We start from the raw sequence: 22,807 nt of genomic DNA on the forward strand, positions 1-22,807 counted from the left end.
GGCCAGAAAGGTAGATCTCGGTGTCATCAGCGTACAGATGGTACTGGAAGCCATGGGATTTTATGAGCTGTCCGAGGCCAAGGGTATAGATTGAGAAGAGTAGGGGTCCTAGGACAGATCCTTGAGGGACTCCAACAGAGAGGGGGCGGGGTGAGGAGGTAGTGTGGGAGTGGGAGACGCTAAATGTACGGTTAGAAAGGTATGAGGAGATCCAAGATACTGCAAGGTCTTTGACGCCAAAGGAAGAGAGGATCTCTAGTAGGAGGCAGTGGTCAAGTAGAGAGCCAGCCATCTCTACTCTGCAGTCCCCACACCTATTGCCTCTGCTTCTTACCTTACTCAGTTCTGTAGGGTGCACACCTTGCATCCAGTGATGTTTTTTGTCAGTCACGAGACATCTGTTGGCAGCAGATGACCAGTTGTGCTATGCTGTCTTCCCTCCGCTGGAACTACTATAAGATATCCCTTGTTCTTCGTCCCTCAATGACGCAAACAAGAAAAGAACATTTTTTGTTAATCACCTGTAAAAATCTTTTCTTGCTGAGTTCTTTAGAAGACAGAGCTCCAACTCTCATTTTCTGGGTATTCTTTGGCCTTAACAAATGCGTTCCTCTTATTCTCTGTCCTTACCTGTACAGAGGATTCTTTTAGGATCATGGTTACCTTCTGTTGGCTTCTTCTGTATACTCCTATGCAAACTGATTAGCTCAGCATCTGCAGGAATGGGTATAGTCTATGTAGAAGGAGCTAACACTACTTGGCTTAGTGCCCACCTCCTAGTGGCAGCAGCTATACTCAAGCCTTCTGTGTATTTCAATAAACTCAGCATGTAAAGCACTTTAGTGTACAGGTGAGTAACACAAAATCTGTTATCGCCACTTGTTATTTGTGTCTATTGCACATGAAATGAACGGGAAGTAGATGCTACATACTAAAGTTAAAACATTTTTTTGGGGATGAAATACAGGCAACATAAAGACAGGAGAGATCGAGAATATCCAATGGATTATGAAGATAATTTTCGGGAGCAATCAAATCGAAGGCCGGCTACATCACTTATGAGGAACAGGTAAATTTAGTCCCCTATCTAAATGAGCATAAGATCTCAAAGTAGAGGGGAAACATCTTACATTTACTTAGGGAATATTTTGTTTGTCGCCTTAGATTTAAAAAGAACCTGTCTTAAGATCAAAAGTGGCCAGTTTTTGCTAATGTTTTTTTCCTGCTGCTAGCCCTGAGTATTTTCTTTCTTTTTTTCTAACAGCTCCCCTATATAACGTACGAGCCCCCACATAGCCTCCCATATACAGTATGAGTCCCCACCCCTCCGCAGTGCACAGCTGACGCGATGAAATGACGTCATCGCGTCAGCTGTCTCACACCTGATTAGTGTAATAAGGGGCCGGCGGCTCCCTCTCCACCAATGTATTCACCGCAGTTTGCATCTCAAGGATGCGGATAGATGACAGGTGGAGGAGGGCACTGTATGGCCCGTGGGCCACCGTTTCCAGAAGGCCGGATATGGCACACTGACCGCACTTTGCCCAGGTCTGCTGTATAGAAAGTACAGTAGGGCGACGCTCCATATGGAGTCATGAGTAAAATCTGAAGTAAAGAATAATAATTTATTCGAAGGTCCACATTCTACGCCTTTCTGCTCAGAATAGACGAGCTGTTACTAGGTAAGCAGTGGGATTGAAATGAGAGCAAAAACTGGACACTTTTTACTTGGAGACGGGTCCTTTTTAAGTCCAGTTTTGATAAAAAAAAAAAAAAAAAGTAACCTGATTGCAGCCAATGGGCAATGCTTTTGAAATATTGTTTTTTTTTACTTTTCAATTAAATCTGTTTTGTTTTCTTGTGGACTTTGGGAAGTTTAGGAAAAGCTTAAAGGGAATTTGTCAGCAAGTTTTTGCTTTGGAATCTTAGAGCAGATGGATGTAGGGTCAGAGAGCCTGATTCAAATGGGTCACTGGGCTGCTTGGTGCAGTTTTGATAGAATCCGTGTTTTACCTGCTGTAGATATAGCCGTTGTCAGACAGCTGTGTATAACTCCACCCACACAGCTTCCTGCGCACACTGGGCATTGTCAGCAATCTCTCCCAATCATGGATGGGAATACACAGATTAGCCTGACTGGCCTGCACGTGAGACCTAGTTCTCTATCGATAATCTCCTGCTGATAAAACACTGATTGTATTGAAACTACAGCAAGATGCTGAGGGAATGATACATGCTGCTTTTCAGATTAAACAGCAAAACCTGCTGACAGTTTCCCTTATAGTTTATAGTAAGTCATTTCCGATTATGGAAAATATGTTTGGTTTAGGTGATTTTTTTTCTGTATTTACTAACTAGGACCAAAATTGAACACCCAGTTCAGCAGATAGAGCGCTCAAAGTCTGCCCACATCAAAGATGAAATTTTCTCCACGGGCCTTATACTTGGTAAGACACATTTACATACAGAAAGCAAAATTGCAATTTCACATACATTATGTTTTGTATATTTTATTCAAAATGAATGCGCACTGGTTAGTACGGGGGCTGTACATTTGTGAATATGAAAAAGTCAAATGCACAGACCAGCCTTAGGTGCTCTGTGTATCTCCATATTGTGTGTTGTACAGGTCAATATTTGTTTTTAACTCGTATTATTGAAGATTATACAATATAATAAGTTTATATCTTAGAACAAAAGAACAAGCAACATTTCTCAATGCTTATTAATACTGTCTGGCAAATTGCCCTTGCCATACTATGGCTCCAATATACACTCCTCAAAAAAATAAAGAGAACACTTAAACAACACAATGCAACTCCAAGACAATAACACTTCTGTGAAATCAACCTGTCCAGTTATGAAACATGATTGATTGTGAATCAATTTCTCCTGCTGTTGTGCAAATGGAACAGACAACCGGTAAAGCAAGATACCCCCTATAAAGGAGCGGTTCTGCAGGTGGTGACCACAGACCATTTCTCTCTTCTCATCCTTTTTTGGCTGTTGTTTTGGTCACTTTTGCACTTTGTCATTGCTATCACCCCTAGAGGTAAAGTAGCGTGAGGCGGTGTCTACAACCCACAGAAGTTGTTCAGGTAGTGCAGCTCATCCAGGATGGCACATCAATAAGAGCTGTGGCAAGAAGGGATGCTGTGTCTGTCATCACAGTGTCCAGAGCATGGAGCAGATACTGTACCAGAAAACAGGCCAATACACCAGGAGACGTGGAGGGGGCCGTAGGAGGGCAACAACCCAGCATCAGGACCCCTACATCCTCCTTTGTGCAAGGAGGAGCAGTGCCAGAACCCTGCACAAAATGACCTCCAGGAGGCCACTAACATCCATGTGTCTGCTCAAACTGTCAGAAACAGACTCCATGAGGGTGGTATGAGGGCCTGACATCCACAGTCAGTGTTGGGCTTACAGCCCAACATCGTGTTTCTGCCGCCTGCAACATCCTTCAGCATGACCGGTTTGGGTGTTGGGAGGCATTTCTTTGGAGGACCGCACAGCCCTCCATGTGCTCGCCAGAGGTAGCCTGACTGCCATTTGATACTAGGATGAGATCCTCAGACCCATTGTGATGTTCCTTCTGATGCATGACAATGCTAGGCCTCATATGCCTGAAGTATGTCAGTAGATCCTGCATGTTGAAGGCATTGAGGCTTTGGACTGGCCCGCCCTTTCCCCAGACCTGAATCCAATCAAGCACATCTGGGCCATCATGTCTCTTTCCATCCATCAACACCACGTTGCACCACTGACTGTCAAGGAGTTGACTGATGCTTTAATCCAGGTCTGGGAGGAGATCCCACGGGAGACCATCTGCTGCCTCATCAGGAGCATGCCCAGGCGTTGTAGGGAGGCCATACAGGCACGTGGAAGCCACACACACTACTGAGCAGCATTTCCTTGTCTTGTCGCATTTCCACTGAAGTTGGATCAACCTGTAATTTGATTTTCCATTTTGACTTTGAGTATCATTCCAAATCCAAACATCCATGGGATATTCATTTTGATTTACCATATTTTTTCGGACTATAAGACGCACCTAGGTTTTAGAGGAGGAAAAAAAAAATTGAAAGCAAAAAATGTGTTCATGACGCACTTTTAAGGGGGAGGGGGTCTTCTGCTGACACTGGTATTGGGGTAATATCCCCCAATTCTGACAATATCCCCTATCCTGGTATATATGCCCCCCCTCCTTCCTTTTATACGTGGTCCCCATCCCCATCCTGGTATGCTTGACATCCCTCCATCCTAGTATGCATGGAACCCCTCCATCCTGGTATGCATGGCACCCCTCATCCCTATCCTGGTATGCATGGCACCCCTAATCCCTATCCTGGTATGCATGGCACCCCTAATCCCCATCCTGGTATGCATGGCACCCCTAATCCCCATCCTGGTATGCATGGCACCCCTAATCCCCATCCTGGTATGCATGGCACCCCTAATCCCCATCCTGGTATGCATGGCACCCCTAATCCCCATCCTGGTATGCATGGCACCCCTAATCCCTATCCTGGTATGCATGGCACCCCTAATCCCTATCCTGGTATGCATGGCACCCCTAATCCCTATCCTGATATGTATGGATATGTGCCCGCTTAATCAAGGGCTATCGCGTGTGCGATTAAAGGGCATGACTATTCACCACCTCCCCACGCCCATGGTCGTGGAGAGAGGTTGAATATTCATGCCCTTTAACAGCGGGCACAGGCGATTCCGGCAGCAGCCGCAGCACGGCTACACTGTGTGCTGCTATTAAGGAGCATGAATATTCAGTGCTCCCCACGCCCCCAAATATTCATTTTCTTTAACAGCGGGGACATTGTAGGCTGCAGCAGGCGGCTGCTGCCTCCTGTGCCCGCTCCTCCACCGCTACCGCTCCCCCCACTCCCCACATATATATACACCCCCCCCAACATTCGGACTATAAGACGCACCCCCCATTTTCCTCCAAAATTTTGGAGGAAAAAAGTGCGTCTTATAGTCCGAAAAATACGGTACATTAATCATTTTTATGTTTTATTGTTCTCAACACATTCCACTATGTAATGAATAAAAATTTGCAACTTGAATATTTCATTCAGTGATATGTAGGATGTGGTATTTTAGTGTTTCCTTTATTTTTTGAGCAGTATTAACCGTAAGACACCCATGTCAGGAACCAAATATCACATACTTTAACCGGTTCCCGACCGCCCACTGTAGATAAACGTCGGCGCTTGCCGGGCTCTGTGCAGCGCCGACGTTTAAAAACGGTGGGTGGTCTCGCAGCGCTCAGGACCCCCAGGGTCCTGCAAGCGCTGCGATTCCGGTGCAGAGCGTTAGCTCTGACAGGGAACATCATCGGGACCTGATTAGATCAGGTCCCAGTGATGTTAACCCTTAGCTGTCTTCTATATGCTGTGATCTATAGTGATCGCGGCATATAGGAGACAGCAGGAGGAGAGGGGGTCGTCAACTTACCTCTCCGAAGACCTCCGAGTCCTTCCAGGACCTGGGGTTGCTATGGCAGCTGGAGGTCACATGACCGCCTCCAGCTCTGCCATATATGGTGTCCTGTCTGGCTCAGCTGCAGCTGTAGCCAGACAGGAGACTCTGACTGAAACAGTCAGGGAAGATCTCATGTAATGTAATATATGTCTATTACATTACATGAGATCAGAGATCAGAAAAATAAAAATTAATGTCCCATACAGGGACTAAGAAAAAATGTGAAAAAAAGTTAAAAAAAAGTTTTTAAACTATTAATAAAAAAAAAACACAAAATAAATAAAAATAAATAAATAAAATATTAAACCAATAAATCCGTATATTTTTACAAAACCAAAAAAAGTACACATATTTGGTATCGCCGCGTCCGAAACAACCCGAGCTATAAAACTGTCACACTAATTAACTCCTTCTGTGCACACCGTAATAAAAATAAATAAAAAACGGAGCAAAAAAATATGCTTTTTCATCATATTGCCAAACAAAAAGTGGAAAAAAATGCGATCAAAAAACAAAATAGAAATAAAAATGGTACCACTGAAAACGTCATCTTGTTACGCAAAAAAAAAGCCGCCATACAGCTCCATCAGCCGAAAAATAAAAAAGTTATAGCGCTCAGAATAAAGCAATGCAAAAAAAATATTTTTTTCTATAAAATAGTTTTATTGTGTAAAAGCGCCAAAACATAAAAAAAATACAGTAAGTGTAGTATCGCTGTAAACGTACTGACCCGAAGAATAACGCTGCCTGATCACTTTTACCACACGCAGAACGGCATAAAAAAAAAACTCAAAAAACAATTCCTGAATTGTTTGTTTTTGTTAATTTTACCTCCCAAAAAACGGAATAGAAAGCGATCAAAAAATGTCACGTCCCCAAAAATGGTACCAATAAAAATGTCAACTCGTCCCGCAAAAAACAAGCCGTCACATGACTCTGTCGGCCGAAATATGGAAAAATTATAGCTCTCAAAATATGGTGATGCAAAAACTAGATTTTGCAAAAAAAGCGTCTTTTAGTGTGTGACAGCTGTCAGTCATAAAAACCCGATATCAATCTGGTATCTCTGTAATCACACCGACCCGAAGAATAAAGTAATCTAATCAGTTATATCACACTAGGAACGGCGTAAAAAATAAATAAAACCAATTCTTCACCTGCTACTGATTTGTTTATTATGTCCCCAAAGATCCCAGTAAGGCTCTGCCCACATTTATCCTGTGCTCTGCGCTGAGCACTTACACCAGAGTTTCCGTGTAAATCTCTGAAATACATGATTCAGCCAGAACCCATGATGGAAGATTCCCTGTAATGAGGCAGATATAGGCCACTGTGGACGCCGTCTAGCCTGGGATCCCACGGTGTCATTTGTTTTAGGCGTGCATAAAAGTGCGGTTGGCCACAGTTTTGTGCACTTCTGAAAAAAAGGACACCGCTACACAGAGGCCAGACGGAGTCCAGAGTAACTCTGCTGCCTCATTACAGTGAATGGATCCTGCAGGGGTTTCATCTGAATTACATCACTTGGAAATTTAGATGGAAACCCCGATGTAAGTGCTCAGCCTAGAGCGCCGGATAAATGTTACGTAAAATGTTCCCAATAAAAGCTTCAACTCAGTCCTCAAAAAAAGCTAGTCCCCACTCAGGTCCGTCATCTGTTAAAAATATAAGGGACTTCCAAGTTACTGGTAGCAGAAAGGCTCTGGAAAAGCAAAATGACCCTTGCCCCCCAAAAGAAATTCAGAAAATTTTGTGCTCCCAAATCCAAATGCCTATTCTACAATAATTTGTTCTCCAATTGTCAAATAGCACTCCGTCCCCCCCAGATCTCGCCATATGGCTGAGCGGTACGATACAGCCACATATGGGGTATTGCCACTTTTAGAAGAAATTGTGTGACACATTTCGGCACCAATTTTACCCATTGCCCTGTGTGAAAATGTAAAATCTGAGGGTAAAACATTTTTTTGTGGTAAAAATATAATTATGATTTTTTCACTGCCCAATGGTATAAATTTAAAAATTAAAAAATACTCACTACTTCCCTAGATGAATTCCTTGAGAGGTGTAGTTTACAAAATGGGGTCATTTGTGGAGGTTTCTGCTGTTTTGGCATGTCAACGACTCTTCAAATGTGACATGGTGTCTGCTGCCTATCCCAGCCAACATAGCGCTCCTTTCTCTTCCGAACCCTGCCGTACACCAAAGCAGTGGTTTTCCCCCACATATGGGGTATCGGCGTACTCAGGAGAAATTGTACAACAAATTTCATGGTGCAATTTCTCCGGTTATCCTTATGATAATGCAAAATTAGGGGATGAAAAACATTTTTTATGGGAAAAATGTGAAAATTTTATTTTCACGGCTCAATATTATAAACTTCTGTGAAGCAGCTGGGGGTGCGAGGTGCTCACCACACATCTAGATAAGTTCCCTAAGGGGTCTAGTTTCCAAAATGGTGGCACTTGTGGGGGGTTTCCACTGTTTAGTCACATTAGGGGCTCCCCAAATGCGACATGGCGTCTGCTAATTATTCAAACAAATTTTACATTCAAAAAGTCAAATGGCGCTCCTTCCCTTTCAAACCCTGCCATGCGCCCAAACAGTAATTTGCCTCCACATATGGGGTATCAGCGTGTTCAGGAGAAATTGAACAACAAATTTCATGGTGCAATTTATCCTATTACCCTTATGATAATGCAAAATTAAGGGATGAAAAACGGTTTTGTGGGAAAAATGTGAAAATTTTATTTTTACAGCTCAATATTATAAACTTCTGTGAAGCACCTTGGGGTTCAAGGTGCTCACCACACATCTAGATAAGTTCCCTAAGGGGTCTAGTTTCCAAAATGGTGTCACTTGTGGGGGGTTTCCACTGTTTAGGCACATCAGGAGCTCTCCAAATGCAACATGGCGTCTGCTAATTATTCAGACAAATTTTACATTCAAAAAGTCTAATGGCGCTCCTTCCCTTCCGAACCCTGCAGTGCGCCCAAACAGTGTTTTTCCACCACATATGGGGTATCAGCACGCTCAAGAGAAATTGCACAAAAAAATTTGGGGTCCATTTTTTCCTGTTACCCCTGTGAAAATAAAAAAAATTGGGTCTAACGTAACATTTTTGTGAAAAAAGTTAAATGTTAATTTTTTTTTTCCACATTCCAAAAATTCCTGTGAAGCACCTGAAGGGTTAATAAAGTTCTTGAATGTGGTTTTGAGCACCTTGAGGGGTGCAGTTTTTAGAATGGTGTCACTTTTGGGTATTTTCTGTCATAAAGACCCCTCAAAGTGACTTCAAATATGATGTGGTCCCTAAAAAAATGTTTTTGTAAATTTTGTTGGAAAAATGAGAAATCGCTGGTCAACTTTTAACCCTTATAGCTCCCTAACAAAAAAAAATTTTGGTTCCAAAATTGTGCTGATGTAAAGTAGACATGTGGGAAATGTTATTTATTAACTATTTTGTGTGACATATCTCTCTGATTTAAGGGCATGAAAATTCAAAGTTTGAAAATTGCAAAATTTTCTACATTTTCGCCAAATTTCCGATTTTTTCACAAATAAACGCAAGTTATATGGAAGAAATTTTACCACTATCATGAAGTACAATATGTCATGAAAAAACAGTCTCAGAATCAGGGGAATACGTTGAAGCGTTCCAGAGTAATTACTTCATAAAGTGACAGTGGTCAGAATTGAAAAAATTGGCCCGGTCACGAAGGCAAAAACAGGCTCTGGCGCGAAGTGGTTAATCATGAGAGAGCGCTCCTCATCGCCTGGGGACTGATATGAGTCAAACCAAGGCTTCTGTACCTTATCCAATTTTAGAGGACAATGTCTATTTTTATATACCACCTTCTCATAGGAAATTGCAGTGCTCATATTGACCCAGTGTGATATTTCCGGGGATCTTCTATCGTCCAGGTCAATATTTCAGAGTTAGTTTTCTCACAAGAAATGCTATAACAGGACAGTACTATTTTGAACAGAAAAGAATCCACACAGAGATGTAGATATCTGCGGTTATCAACTTGGAAGGTGTATAAAGCCAAAAACCAATCTTACTCATAATTCTTAAAGGGAATCTGTCCTCAGGTTTTTTTTTATTTAATCTGAGAGCATCATGATGTTGGGGCTGAGAGCCTAATTCCTGTGATGTGTCACTTATTAGGCTGTGCGTTGTTGTTTCAATAAAATTTGTGTTTTATCAGCTGGAGATTATCACTCCAGGACTAGCTGCTCATGCCTCCTAGTCAGCTACTCTATAACCCAGTCCCCACCACTGATTAGCAGATTTCTGCCTATGCACAGTGTACACAGAAAGTTGCCAATCAGCGGTGTGGGTGGGGTTATACTGAGCTCAGCATTCAAAGAACTGCTAGATCTGCAGCAGAGAAAACAGCGATTGTATGAAAATGAGAGCAAGCAGCCCAATAAGTGACACATGCTGGAATCAGGGGTCATCCTGCTGTCAGATTACATAACTCAAACCTGATGACAGATTCCCTTTAATCAGTGCTCCAAATACCAAAGTAGAGACGGACTGGTTGTTAGAGCAATGTCGATTATATGTTGCATGTATGGCCACGTTGTAGAGTGCATGTGTAGGTAAGCTGTAACTATCAATTTGAGACACAATCTATAATTTGAAAAGATATTGGTCTAAAGTGTAAAACAGATTGGATCATCAGGACATTATGACATTTTTATTTGTTTCATAGGCGGAGCAGATAAAGATGAGGCTCAGAAGAGAAGGAAAGAGCGTTATAGAGAGGAACTAATGCAGCAAATGGCTGAACAGCAAAGAAACAAAAAGCGGTACATGTTATTAACTGACTATATTGCAATGCAGGAACTGAAATAGCAGCTGACATGATGTACTAGTCACGTGTGCATTACCAATGCTGGAGTAACCTTCCTTATAACTCCGCATTGTGCCATATTTCTGTTATCCCCCTGAAAATGTATGATTATACTGATTATTAGCTGTTCCCATTTTCCTTCTCAATTCTTTGTATCAGCTCCCCAGCTGAGCCTCAACAACCATAAGGGGGCGCTTCACTGTTTGAGGGGCACAGCACTGACATTCACAGCCAATTGCTTTTAATGAGCCACATGTCATGTTTCCATTTTACTTGTAAAGACGCAGCGGTGGACCTGGGTCCACCACAAATGAAAGGTTATCACTGGAGAAATAAACAATAGGACATCCTATAAACTGCTTATATTTGGGATAAAATGGTTGTGGTCAACCTTTTTACTGTATAATTTGTAATTATGATTTAGTTATAATTTAATCCAAAGTGTGGGTATTGCAGCCTATATTAAAAGACAGGCATGACCTGGTTATATGTACAGACAACACAGGTCTGCGACTAAAAAGCTGTTTGATTATTTTCACATAATTTCATATAATTTCCATGTATTTTGGTGTTTTGATAACGAAAAAAATATTGAAAAAAATCCTAAACGTCAGGACTTGTCACAAGCCTATTAGTTCTTCTGCAAACTCTGGTGTCAATCATCGGTAGGCAGCTTATTTTCTTTCCCCATTAACATCAATAGGAACTGTGTGATTGGCTGGTGGCAGTCAGGTGGTTAGTGACATAATGAAAGGTCCTTATGCTTTCAAGAAACTTGCATTGGACTTTCATCCATCAACCTTGTTTCCCCAAATTAACGTTATGGCTTTGCGGAAGTGTATTAATTCGCCTGACCGTTTCTGTTTCATTTGTGGTGAATATGCAGTGTTGAATCAACAGCTGAATATTAAAGACTTTGTGAAAAAAGTATACTTCGCATATTTCGGACTAAAACTTGGAGATCAAAACAAAGTTTGGGCGCCTCATAAAGTGTGCAAACGGTGTGTTGAGGACCTCCGAAATTGGTTCAAGGGTAAGAAAATAGCTTTCCTTTATGGGATTCCTATGGTATGGCGAGAGCTAAAGAACCATAGTGACGACTGTTACTTTTGTTCATGCAGTGTGAAAGGGTATAATTCCAAATGGAAGCATTCCATTTCATACCCCAAACTTCACTCAGCAATTCGTCCCATCCCCCATGGCACAGATATACCAGTACCAAAGGCCCCTGCTACCTTGGAAGAGATACCTAGCTCTGATGAAGATGGAATCATACCTGAACCAGATGACGAATCAAGATCTGACTTTGAAGATGATACAAGACCAACATTTTTTTCCCAGGAGGAGATGAAGGATTTAGTAAGAGACTTGAATCTTCCCAAAGATGCCGCTGAGTTTCTCGGATCAAGGCTCAAAAGCAGGAATTTATTGTTACCAGGAGTGTCTTTTTCATGGTTCAGACATCATGAAAAGGAGTTTGTTCCTTACTTTGCCCTGGAAGACAAGTTGGTTTATTGCATCGATGTCGAAGGTTTGATGGGTCAGTTCAAAATCCAATATGATCCAGCACAACGGTGTCTTTTTATAGATTGTTCAAAAAGAAGTCTCAAAGCAGTTTTACTCCACAACGGCGGTTTTTACGCTTCCATCCCTGTAGGTTATTCCGTACACTTGAAGGAAACCTACGAGAACTTGGAATTGGTTCTTCGTAAACTTAAATATGAAGTCCACGGTTGGCAAGTGTGTGGGGATTTGAAGGTCTAGTGCATGCTGCTCAGGCAAAAAGCTGGGTATACCAAATACCCTTGTTGTCTGTGGGACAGTCGAGACCGACAAAATCACTGGACCAAGAAGAGTTGGCAGCCGATGGTGCTCACAGTCGGTGAAAAAAATGACCTCCGAGAAAGGCTAAGTGCCCACAATGCAGTAATGCTCCTGATTTTTCCTGAGCGTTTCTGCATCTCCCTGGCAGAAAAAACGCATGCGGATTGTACATGCGGATTGTACATGCAGATTGTACATGCGTTTTCCTGCCAGGGACATGCGGAAGTGAAGCGTTTTTCACATGCATTTCCGCATGCGGGTTGTCAAGCGCTTTCCAAGCGATTTTAACATCATTTGGAAAGTGCTTGACAACTTGGTCACACTATATAAATCCATGCAAAAGTCATGGATTTACAGTGGTGGCCAAAAGTATTGGCACCCCTGCAATTCTGTCAGATAATACTCAGTTTCTTCCTGAAAATGATTGCAATCACAAATACTTTGGTATTATTATCTTCATTTAATTTGCTTGCAAGGAAAAAACACAAAAGAGAATGAAGCAAAAATCAAATCATTGATCATTTCACACAAAACTCAAAAAATGGGCCAGACAAAAGTATTGGCACCCTCAGCCTTATACTTGGTTGCACAACCTTTAGCCAAAATAACTGCGAACAACCACTTCCGGTAACCATCAATGAGTTTCTTACAATGCTCTGCTGGAATTGTAGACCATTCTTCTTTGGCAAACTGCTCCAGGTCCCTGATATTTGAAGGGTGCCTTCTCCAAACTGCCATTTTGAGATATCTTAACAGGTGTTCTATGGGATTTAGGTCTGGACTCATTGCTGGCCACCTTAGAAGTCTCCAGTGCTTTCTCTCAAACCATTTTATAGTGCTTTTGGAAGTGTGTTTTGGGTCATTGTCCTGCTGGAAGACCCATGACCTCTGAGGGAGACCCAGCTTTCTCACACTGGGCCCTACATTATGCTGCAAAATTTGTTGGTAGTCTTCAGACTTCATAATGCCATGCACACGGTCAAGCAGTCCAGTGCCAGAGACAGCAAAGCAACTCCAAAACATTAGGGAACCTCCGCCATGTTTGACTGTAGGGACCGTGTTCTTTTCTTTGAATGCCTCTTTTTTTTTTCCTGTACACTCTATGTTGATGCTTTTTCACAAAAAGCTCTACTTTTGTCTCATCTGACCAGAGAACATTCTTCCAAAACGTTTTAGGCTTTCTCAGATAAGTTTTGGCAAACTCCAGCCTGGCTTTTTTATGTCTCGGGGTAAGAAGTGGGGTCTTCCTGGGTATCCCTTTTCATTCAGACGCCGATGGATAGTACGGGTTGACACTGTTGTACCCTTGGACTGCAGGGCAGCTTGAAGTTGTTTGGTTATTAGTCTAGGTTGTTTATCCACCATCTGCACAATCTTGCGTTGAAATCTATCGTCAATTTTTCTTTTCCGTCCACATCTAGGGAGGTTAGCCACAGTGCCATGGGCTTTAAACTTCTTGATGACACTGTGCACGGAAGACACAGGAACATTCAGGTCTTTGGAGATGGACTTGTAGCCTTGAGATTGCCCATGCTTCCTCACAATTTGGTTTCTCAAGTCCTCCGACAGTTCTTTGGTCTTCTTTCTTTTCTCCATGCTCAATGTGGTACACACAAGGACACAGGACAGAGGTTGAGTCAACTTTAATCCATGTTAACTGGCTGCAAGTGATATTTAGTTATTGCCAACACCTGTTAGGTGCCACAGGTAAGTTACAGGTGCTGTTAATTACACAAATTAGAGAAGCATCACATGATTTTTCAAACAGTGCCAATACTTTTGTCCACCCCCTTTTTTAGGTTTGGTGTGGAATTATATCCAATTTGGCTTCAGGACAATTCTTCTTGTGTTTTTTCATTGAAGACAAATTAAATGAAGATAATAAGACCAAAGAATTTGTGATTGCAATCATTTTCAGGAAGAAACTGAGTATTATCTGACAGAATTGCAGGGGTGCCAATACTTTTGGCCACCACTGTATATAGTGTGACCGTAAAAGAATGGTAAAAAATAAATATTATACTTACCTTCTGATGGCCCCCGGTCTCCTTATCCAATGCGTCCGGTCTCCACGGTGTCTCGCGGTTGTGTAAAAGGACCTGCCATGACGTCATTTAGTCATGTGACGGGTCATGCGACCGCCGACGTCAGCGGTCGCGTGACCCGTCACATGACTAAATGACGTCATGGCAGGTCCTTTTAGGCCATCGCGAGCTGCCGGGGAGACCGGACGCATCGGATAAGGAGACCGGGGGCCATCAGAAGGTAAGTATAATATTTATTTTTTATTTTAATTCTTTTTTTTTTACAGGTACTATGGTACCCGGGTCTGGTGGAGAGTCTCCTCTTCTCCAAACCCGGGTAACCATCCGTACATTGAATCGCTTAATATCCGCATGTGCACATATAGTCATGCGGATATAATGCGATTCAATGCAAGTCAATGGCGGCGAAAACGCCGCGATTACGCAAAATAATTGGTAGTGCTGCGGATTTTTCCGCAATGCTAATTTGCAGCGGAAATTTCCGCAGCAGTGCAAAGCACATGCGGATTATCATTGGGGAACATGGCAGGCCTTCTACCAAGCGTTTTTTAAGCGTTTCTGCAGTGGAATTGCCGCCGCGGAAACGCTTAAAAAACGCATAGGGGGCACACAGCCAAACTTTGGTACCTTCCTATAAAGTTCTTCTACCACCTCTCCACATAAAATTGGGCTTGATGAAGCAGTTTGTAAAGTCACTTCCAAGAGATGGGGAATGCTTCAAATACTTGGTCACCAAGTTTCCAAGCCTCTCTGAGGCAAAATTGAAGGAAGGTGTGTGCGTCGGACCAGACATTAGAAGGCTTATAGCTGATAGTTTGTCAATACCATGACTGATCCTTAAAAAGAAGGGTAGATTGAATTTAAAGAGATCATAGAGAAATTTTTAGGCAATAAATAAAGATCCTGACTACAAAAAAGATCGTCAGACGAATGCTGAAAGCATTTCAAGCTTTAGGTTACCTGATAAGTTTGAAAGTGTATTTCCTCCATTCCCACTTTGACTACTTTCCTGAAAATTTTAAAGAGATGGAAAGAAGATACCAGGGAAAATGGAGCATTACAATGATGGCAGACTACTGTTGGATGCTTCAGAGAGACATTCCAGATGCTACTCACAAGCGTAAATGTACCAAGAAGAGACTCACAGGTGTAAGGCAGCACTAGTCATCATAATGGGGGATACTCGCTGCACCGGGTAAATTAAGCACACGTGCAATGTCCTTCCGGTATTTTCACAATTCAGCCGTTTATTATGTTATCATAAACCGCTGTTCACACACATAATGTCCACGAGCCTTTCCAGTGGCAGCTATGCCCACTTGGCTCCAGGTAAACTATAACACTTGGCTTCAGCAAACTATAACAATGTCCATATATCACAATGTCCATATAACGTACCGCTTTTACCTTTTGCAGGGTCTTAACGGTTCCAGGTTTAGTTTGCCACCACTTTCACTTTTAGGCTTCCCAGGTAGGGGTCTCCAGCCCTCGTACCTTCGAAGGCTACTGGTATGTTTTCACTCACATCCAGTCTGCGCCTTTCAGGACTATTGTATGCCAAGCCGGCTCTCTCTCAAAGGCCACTGGCATCCACGCACAGGATCCAGGCTCGACCTTTCAGGCACCAGGCTTCACTCTCAGCCTCACTAGGCCTCACACGAACGGTGTCCCACACACATGGGGAACAGGCCTCATGCCTCTCACAGAACATACCTGTCTTCCATCAAGCAGGGTTTATATATGCATCCCGTGCACACACACACACACATACTGACAGGACCTTGCTGATGTCACAGTCATGTGATCAGACAGACATTCTGTGCGTGCAGGACCTGTGCTATGTCACAGTCATGTGACCAGTCACCTGAGGGGGAAGGTACATGGTCAGGTAAAACACATCCTGGACCATTACCATAATGCCAGCAAGTCGCTGCATTACACAGGGAAAAAAAAAATCGATTTTAGTGAATGTTAGTGAGCTCATTTCAGTTCAAAAATGATTTTCATGAAAAATTTGTAATAAAAAATTAATTTTATAAGTCTGTTTTCATTTATTACGCGGTATTGCCTTATTTAACATAGTTACCTTAATTGTCAGGAAACGTGATGTCCTATGACAAAGCGGAGGTCATTTTCGGATTCAGCGCACCAAGAAACATAAAGTTTACGTTGAATAACCAAAACTGCTCTTAAAATTTTATTTTTTGCAGACCTGTGCAATTTATGTGTCAATAGCTCATCATGATAATGTCTATAAATTGCCTAATTTGTAAAGCGCTGCGGAATATGTTGGCGCTATATAAATAAAAAGATTATTATTATAGGTAAAGTACTATAAAATATTAAAAATATTAATGTTTTGTTACTTCAGACTGTATTTTGAGGAGAAGGAAACATTTTTTCTTATTTGGGGAAAAGTGTTAATTTTAAATTTTTGGTTCTGATTATGTGAAGCTGGGGACATAATGACGGAGTGGAATATGACTTTATCTTGTGATCGCACCTTTTATGGACTAATAAAGCTGTGCTTCTCTTTATTAATAAGGGAGCCATCCTGCAATCTATTACAATTCTTCATAATGTTTGATCCAAAGTAATTATAATTCTTTAATGTTTATATTTATGGTCACATATATTTTTCCAGAGAGAAGGAACTGGAACTGAAAGTTGCCGCTTCTGGAGCCGTAGATCCTGAGAAGCAAGTGAGTAATTCCACTTTTCTAGTGTCCTCACACTCCATTTTGAGAGAATCTGTCAGTTCACATGCTATGAATCTTTTAGTTAATACCTGCGTTCCTAATAAAACAACAATTCTATCTTTTCTTGGAGCTCTGTTTGTGCTGTTCCTCTTTTATTCCTTCTAGAAAGTTATGAATAAATTGACAATGTTAAAGGGGTATTCCCATCTACAAAATCCTATCTCAATATTTAATATGTATAACAATAATATTAGCAAATACCTCCAATTATAAATGTAGTATAGTTCTTCTGATACGCTATGTCGCTTACCCCATGTGCAGGGCATTGCAGTAGCTCAGGTATCCATGGTTACAACCACTAACACCTAACTGTCACTATATGAGTGGTCGTAACCATGGATACCTAAGCTACTCAAATGCCCTGCACATGGGGTAAGCGACATAGCAAATCAGAACTACTGTACTATATTTCTAACTGGAGGTATTTGCTAATATTATTATTGGGATAGGATCTTGGAGATGGGAATACCCCTTTAAGGGGTTGTCCACTATATAGATAACCCCTTCTCAATCACAATATTCCTCCACATAAAATAAGAGCAGCCTGTGCTCACCTCCGGTGCCATTGCCATTCCAGTGATGCCAGCGCTAGGTCTCCCAGGTATTGCACAGCGTTACAATGTCACGTGAGCCCTGCAGTCAATCAGTGGCCACTATGGGCCACTACTTGCCACTACACTCTCACTTCCTTTGGACGAAACAGAATTGACACATTCTGCACTCTGACCTCCTCCAGATGTCATCTATGTCTGACGAAAGTGAGGGTAAAGCAGCCCAGTAAGCGGCCGCTGTTTGGCTGCAGTGCTAACGTGATACAACATCGTCATGGGAGACCTGGTGCCGATGTTGCTGGAACGGCGCTGTCATCAAGGAGGTGAATACGGGCTTTTGTTTTACATGGGGGAATATGGTGATTTAGAAGGCGTTGTCAGGGGAGTGGACAGCCCATTTAAGGCCCTATTATACACTAGAAAAAAGTGTTTGTGTATGGGGGCCTCCTGCCTCTCCCCAGCTGTCTACGGAGCAGACACCACAGAAGAGTTCTGCCTGTTACTCATCTACAACCCCTGGCAAAAATTATGGAATCACCGGGCTCGGAGGATGTTCATTCAGTTATTTAATGTTGTTGAAAAAAAGCAGATCACAGACATGACACAAAACTAAAGTCATTTCAAATGGCAACTTTAGGGCTTTAAGAAACACTAAAAGAAATCAAGATTAAAAATGTGGTACTCAGTAAGGGTAATTTTTTTCAGACCAAGCAGAGGGAAAAAATTATGGAATCACTCAATTCTGAGGAAAAAAATATGGAATCACCCTGTAAAATTTAATTTCCAAAACTAACACCTGCATCAAATTAGATCTGCTCGTTAGTCTGCATCTAAAAAGGAGTGATCACACCTTGGAGAGCTGTTGCACCAAGTGGACTGACATGAATCATGGCTCCAACACGAAAGATGTCAATTGAAACAAAGGAGAGGATTATCAAACTCTTAAAAGAAGGTAAATCATCACGCAATGTTGCAAAAGATGTTGGTTGTTCATAGTCAGCTGTCTAAAATCTGGACCCAATACAAACAACATGGGAAGGTTGTTAAAGGCAAATATACTGGTAGACCAAGGAAGATATCAAAGTGTCAAGACCGGAAACTTAAAGCAATATGTCTCCAAAACAGGAAATGCACAACAAAACAAATGAGGAACGAATGGGAGGAAACTGGAGTCAATGTCTGTGACCGAACTGTAAGAAACCGCCTAAAGGAAATGGGATTTACATACAGAAAAGCTAAACATAAGCCATCATTAACACCTAAACAGAAAAAAACAAGGTTACAATGGGCTAAGGAAAAGCAATCGTGGACTGTGGATGACTGGATGAAAGTCATATTCAGTGATGAATCGCGAATCTGCATTGGGCAAGGTGATGATGCTGGAACTTTTGTTTGTTGCAGTTCTAATGAGATTTATAAAGATGACGGCATGAAGAGAACATGCAAATGTCCACAGTCATTGATGATATGGGGCTGCATGTCAGGTAAAGGCACTGGGGAGATGGCTGTCATTACATCTTCAATAAATGCCCAAGTTTACATTGATATTTTGGACAGTTTTCTTATCCCATCAATTGAAAGGATGTTTGGGGATGATGACATCATTTTTCAAGATGATAATGCATCCTGCCATAGAGCAAAAACTGTGAAAACATTCCTTGAAAGAAGACACATAAGGACAATGTCATGGCCTGTAAATAGTCCGAATCTCAATCCAATTGAAAATCTTTGGTGGAAGTTGAAGAAAATGGTCCATGACAAGGCTCCAACCTGCAAAGCTGATCTGGCAACAGCAATCAGAGAAAGTTGGAGCCAGATTGATGAAGAGTACTATTTGTCACTCATTAAGTCCATGCCTCAGAGACTGCAAGCTGTTATTAAAGCCAGAGGTGGTGCAACAAAATACTAGTGATGTATTGGAGTGTTCTTTTGTGTGTTTGTTTTTCATGATAATTTTTTCCCTCTGCTTGGTCTGAAAAAAATTACCCTTACTGAGTACCACATTTTTAATCTTGATTTCTTTTAGTGTTTCTTAAAGCCCTAAAGTTGCCATTTGAAATGACTTTAGTTTTGTGCCATGTCTGTGATCTGCTTTTTTTCAACAACATTAAACAACTGAATGAACATCCTCCGAGCCCGGTGATTCCATAATTTTTGCCAGGGGTTGTAGTATATTTGTGGCATTATTGGCCATGCTTCCTCATTGTGGAGGTGCTAATGGAAAAAGACGCCAGGATTCCCAATGCCAGGGACATTTATCACCAGTCTTTGGGCAGTAATATACACTAGGTGGTTCCTTATCTCTCTTATGCTATGTTTTATCTTATATGTATTATTTTGCTAATTATTTTGCATGCTTTTTCTAGCTAAATGAAGTGGAGGTAAATTGAGCAGATTTTTTAAAACATTCTTTCTGTTTCTCTAGTGCAGGGATGCTTTACAGATGTTAATAACTTTCCTGTTCACTCTTTTGCTTGCATGGTTGTAGTAGTTTGGATAATGTAGACCTGAGCACGTTTTGAACATTTGCATGTATTAGAATTAGTTTGAAACACTTCTACCAGAAGCAAGATATAAGCAGCTTTCACAGCTTGTTATTATGCCTATTCGCTGTCCTTCTGAGTGGCATTGGTTTCTTTTTTGGGGTGTAAGAGATTTGCCAGCCAGTTTGTTCAGATGCTTCAGGAGTCACGGATGTTTCACCATGTCCTGACTAGAGATCATGTCCTTATACTTGGGGAGCTTATCCCCAGGTCTGCTTCCTATTGGGACTTTTTCAGGACTACCCCTGCTCTTTTTCTTTTTAATAACAAAATTCTTCTGACAGTTTTTTAGGTGCACTGAAGCCAAATGAATTAGCCAATGCCTTTTATTCATATTTCTCTTGTGCGCAGGGATGCTGTACAAATTTTACTAGCTTTTTACAAATAATGCTTGTAGGCTGCCTGTAAGCCAACTCAGAAATCAGCAACAAGGGTTAGCCTTTCAAACTGTTTTTTTTATTCAGTTTTACATTAAATTCTATAAATCCCCTTGAGTTTGTCAAAAGCACATTATTATACCTCATGGGGTTTGTTCACACATTGCAAATATGCTGTGATTTATGATGGAAAATCTGCAGCGTATTACAGAAGTAGCAAAATCTTTGCAGTGGAAATAAATCTGGCATGCATTTCTGTCCATTTAGGCCGCAAATTTTTACCTTGGATTTCCTCCCTTAAAATCCACAACAGAAAAATCACTAGAAATCTGCTTGGAGCCGTTTCACAATCCACATTAGGAAAATTTGTTCATGTGAATGCACCCTTGAACTTTTTTTAAGGCTCTTTTATCAATATTAAAAGCCCTTTTTGTAGAATATAAGCTAACATGAAAAGCTGTGCTGAATTTTGTATGTGTTTCTTTGAAAAGCCTGACCGCTTACGTCAATTTGGGGCAATAAACCGCCACCAGGAAATGTCAGATCGAAATGTCCCCTATCGTCCTGGAATACTTGCTGACCCCCAGAAGACAAGCAGAATAGCTATGGAAGAAGAAAAGTCCCCACCAGAAAGACCAAGAGTGGCTTTTCAGACTCCTCTTCCTGAGCCCGTTGTCACTGGTAATGCCTTTTCTACAGCTTTTAATCCAGCCAACGAAGAATACCATCGAGGAATATCCAACACCCTTGGAGAAATAGTTGCCCCCAGGTAGGTCTATATCTCGAACTATGGATCTTTATTTATTGTGTTTTTCTTGTGAATAGAAATATCTGAAGGCGTATCCTTGATTGTAGATAAATGAGCTGTCTGGACACTTGTTTGGTCTACGGCATCTCTAGTAGCAAGGCAGCAGGGATGTTAGAATCCATGATCCTTCTCCCCTACATGTAAGATCCCCTTCCTTCACGCATCCATATAATACCAGTACCAGAAAAAACAGTACTGGTGCAATCAGTGTTTTGGATCACTGTGCCATTCATTTTTCCCTGTATTGCTTAAGAAAAATCAATTCCAAAGCTTCTCCTATACTTTATAATAATAATAATAATAATTTTTATTTATATAGCCCCAACATATTCTGCAGCACTTCACAATTAAGCGGGGACATGTACAGACAATAAATTCAATACAAGGTGAGACAGTTTAAACAGTTACATCAGGAGTGAGGTCCCTGCTCGCAAGCTTACAGTCTACAAGGAAAAGGGGGGACACAATAGGTGAAAAGCGCTTGTTATTTCAGGTCTGGCAATTATAATAAGTCGGGATTATCATATAAAGCTGTATGATCCGGTCATCAGCCTGCATGTTCAAGTGCAATACTCAATTACCGAGTGCAGTTATCGTGTGCATGGAGGGTGTAAAGACAGATGAACAGTAGGGAACAGATTCTGAATAGTATTTAGGAGGGAACAGGGGAAAGTTAGTTTACTGGGTATTTGAGGTGGTAGGCTTGTTTAAAGAGAGAGGTTTTTAAAGCGCGCTTGAAGACATCGGGGCTAGGCATCAATCGGATCGTCTGGGGTAGAGCATTCCAGAGAACTGGCGCAGCACGAGAGAAGTCTTGGAGACGGAGGTGCGAGGTTCGGATTATGGGGGATGTTAGTCTTTGATCATTTGTGGAATGGAGGGCACATGTAGGACGATAGACTGAGATGAGAGAGGAGATATAAGGTGGTGCAGGACTGTGGAGAGCTTTGTGGGTGAGAGCAATGAGTTTATATTGGACCCTGTAGCGAATGGGTAACCAGTGTAATGACTGGCACAAGGTGGAGGCATCGGTGAAGCGGCTGGACAGAAATACGACCCTGGCTGCCGCATTGAGAACGGATTGGAGAGGGGAAATTTTGGTAAGAGGGAGACCGATCAGAAGAGCGTTGCAGTAGTCCAGACGAGAGTGAATAAGAGAGACAGTAAGAGTTTTAGCAGTTTAAAAAGTGAGAAAAGATCGGATTTTGGAGATGTTTTTAAGATGCAGGTGACAAGAGCGAGTGAGTGATCGGATATAGGGAGTAAAGGAAAGGTTAGTGTCGAATATGACCCCAAGGCAGCGGGTGTGCTGCTTGGGAGTTATGGTTGAACCCTCCAAGGTAATTTCGATGTTAGGTAGAGTTAGGTTAGTAGAGCGGGGAAACACAAGAAGTTCAGTTTTGGAGAGATTCAGTTTAAGATAGAGGGAGGACATGATGTTAGACACAGCAGACAAACAATCTTTGGTATTTTGTATTAGGGTAGGGGTGATGTCAGGGGAAGAAGTGTATAATTGGGTGTCATCAGCATAGA

General features: G+C 41.8%; 1 protein-coding gene across 3 annotated transcripts in view; it reads left to right on the plus strand.

The window, feature by feature from the left end:
- Positions 1–22,807, plus strand: part of CSPP1 (centrosome and spindle pole associated protein 1) — a 74,385-nt gene that overhangs the window by 20,898 nt on the left and 30,680 nt on the right. For all 3 annotated transcript variants that reach the window (XM_073679402.1, XM_073679403.1, XM_073679404.1), the window contains 5 exons: positions 968–1,069; positions 2,359–2,447; positions 10,227–10,323; positions 16,881–16,938; positions 20,958–21,235. In XM_073679402.1, the coding sequence (XP_073535503.1) occupies positions 968–1,069; positions 2,359–2,447; positions 10,227–10,323; positions 16,881–16,938; positions 20,958–21,235 (624 nt within the window). The remainder of the gene's footprint in view (positions 1–967; positions 1,070–2,358; positions 2,448–10,226; positions 10,324–16,880; positions 16,939–20,957; positions 21,236–22,807) is intronic.

The sequence above is a fragment of the Phyllobates terribilis genome, unplaced genomic scaffold (genome assembly GCF_046119375.1).
Source record: "Phyllobates terribilis strain yellow unplaced genomic scaffold, ASM4611937v1 Scaffold_4__5_contigs__length_816908805, whole genome shotgun sequence".
NCBI classification, from domain to species: domain Eukaryota; kingdom Metazoa; phylum Chordata; class Amphibia; order Anura; family Dendrobatidae; genus Phyllobates; species Phyllobates terribilis.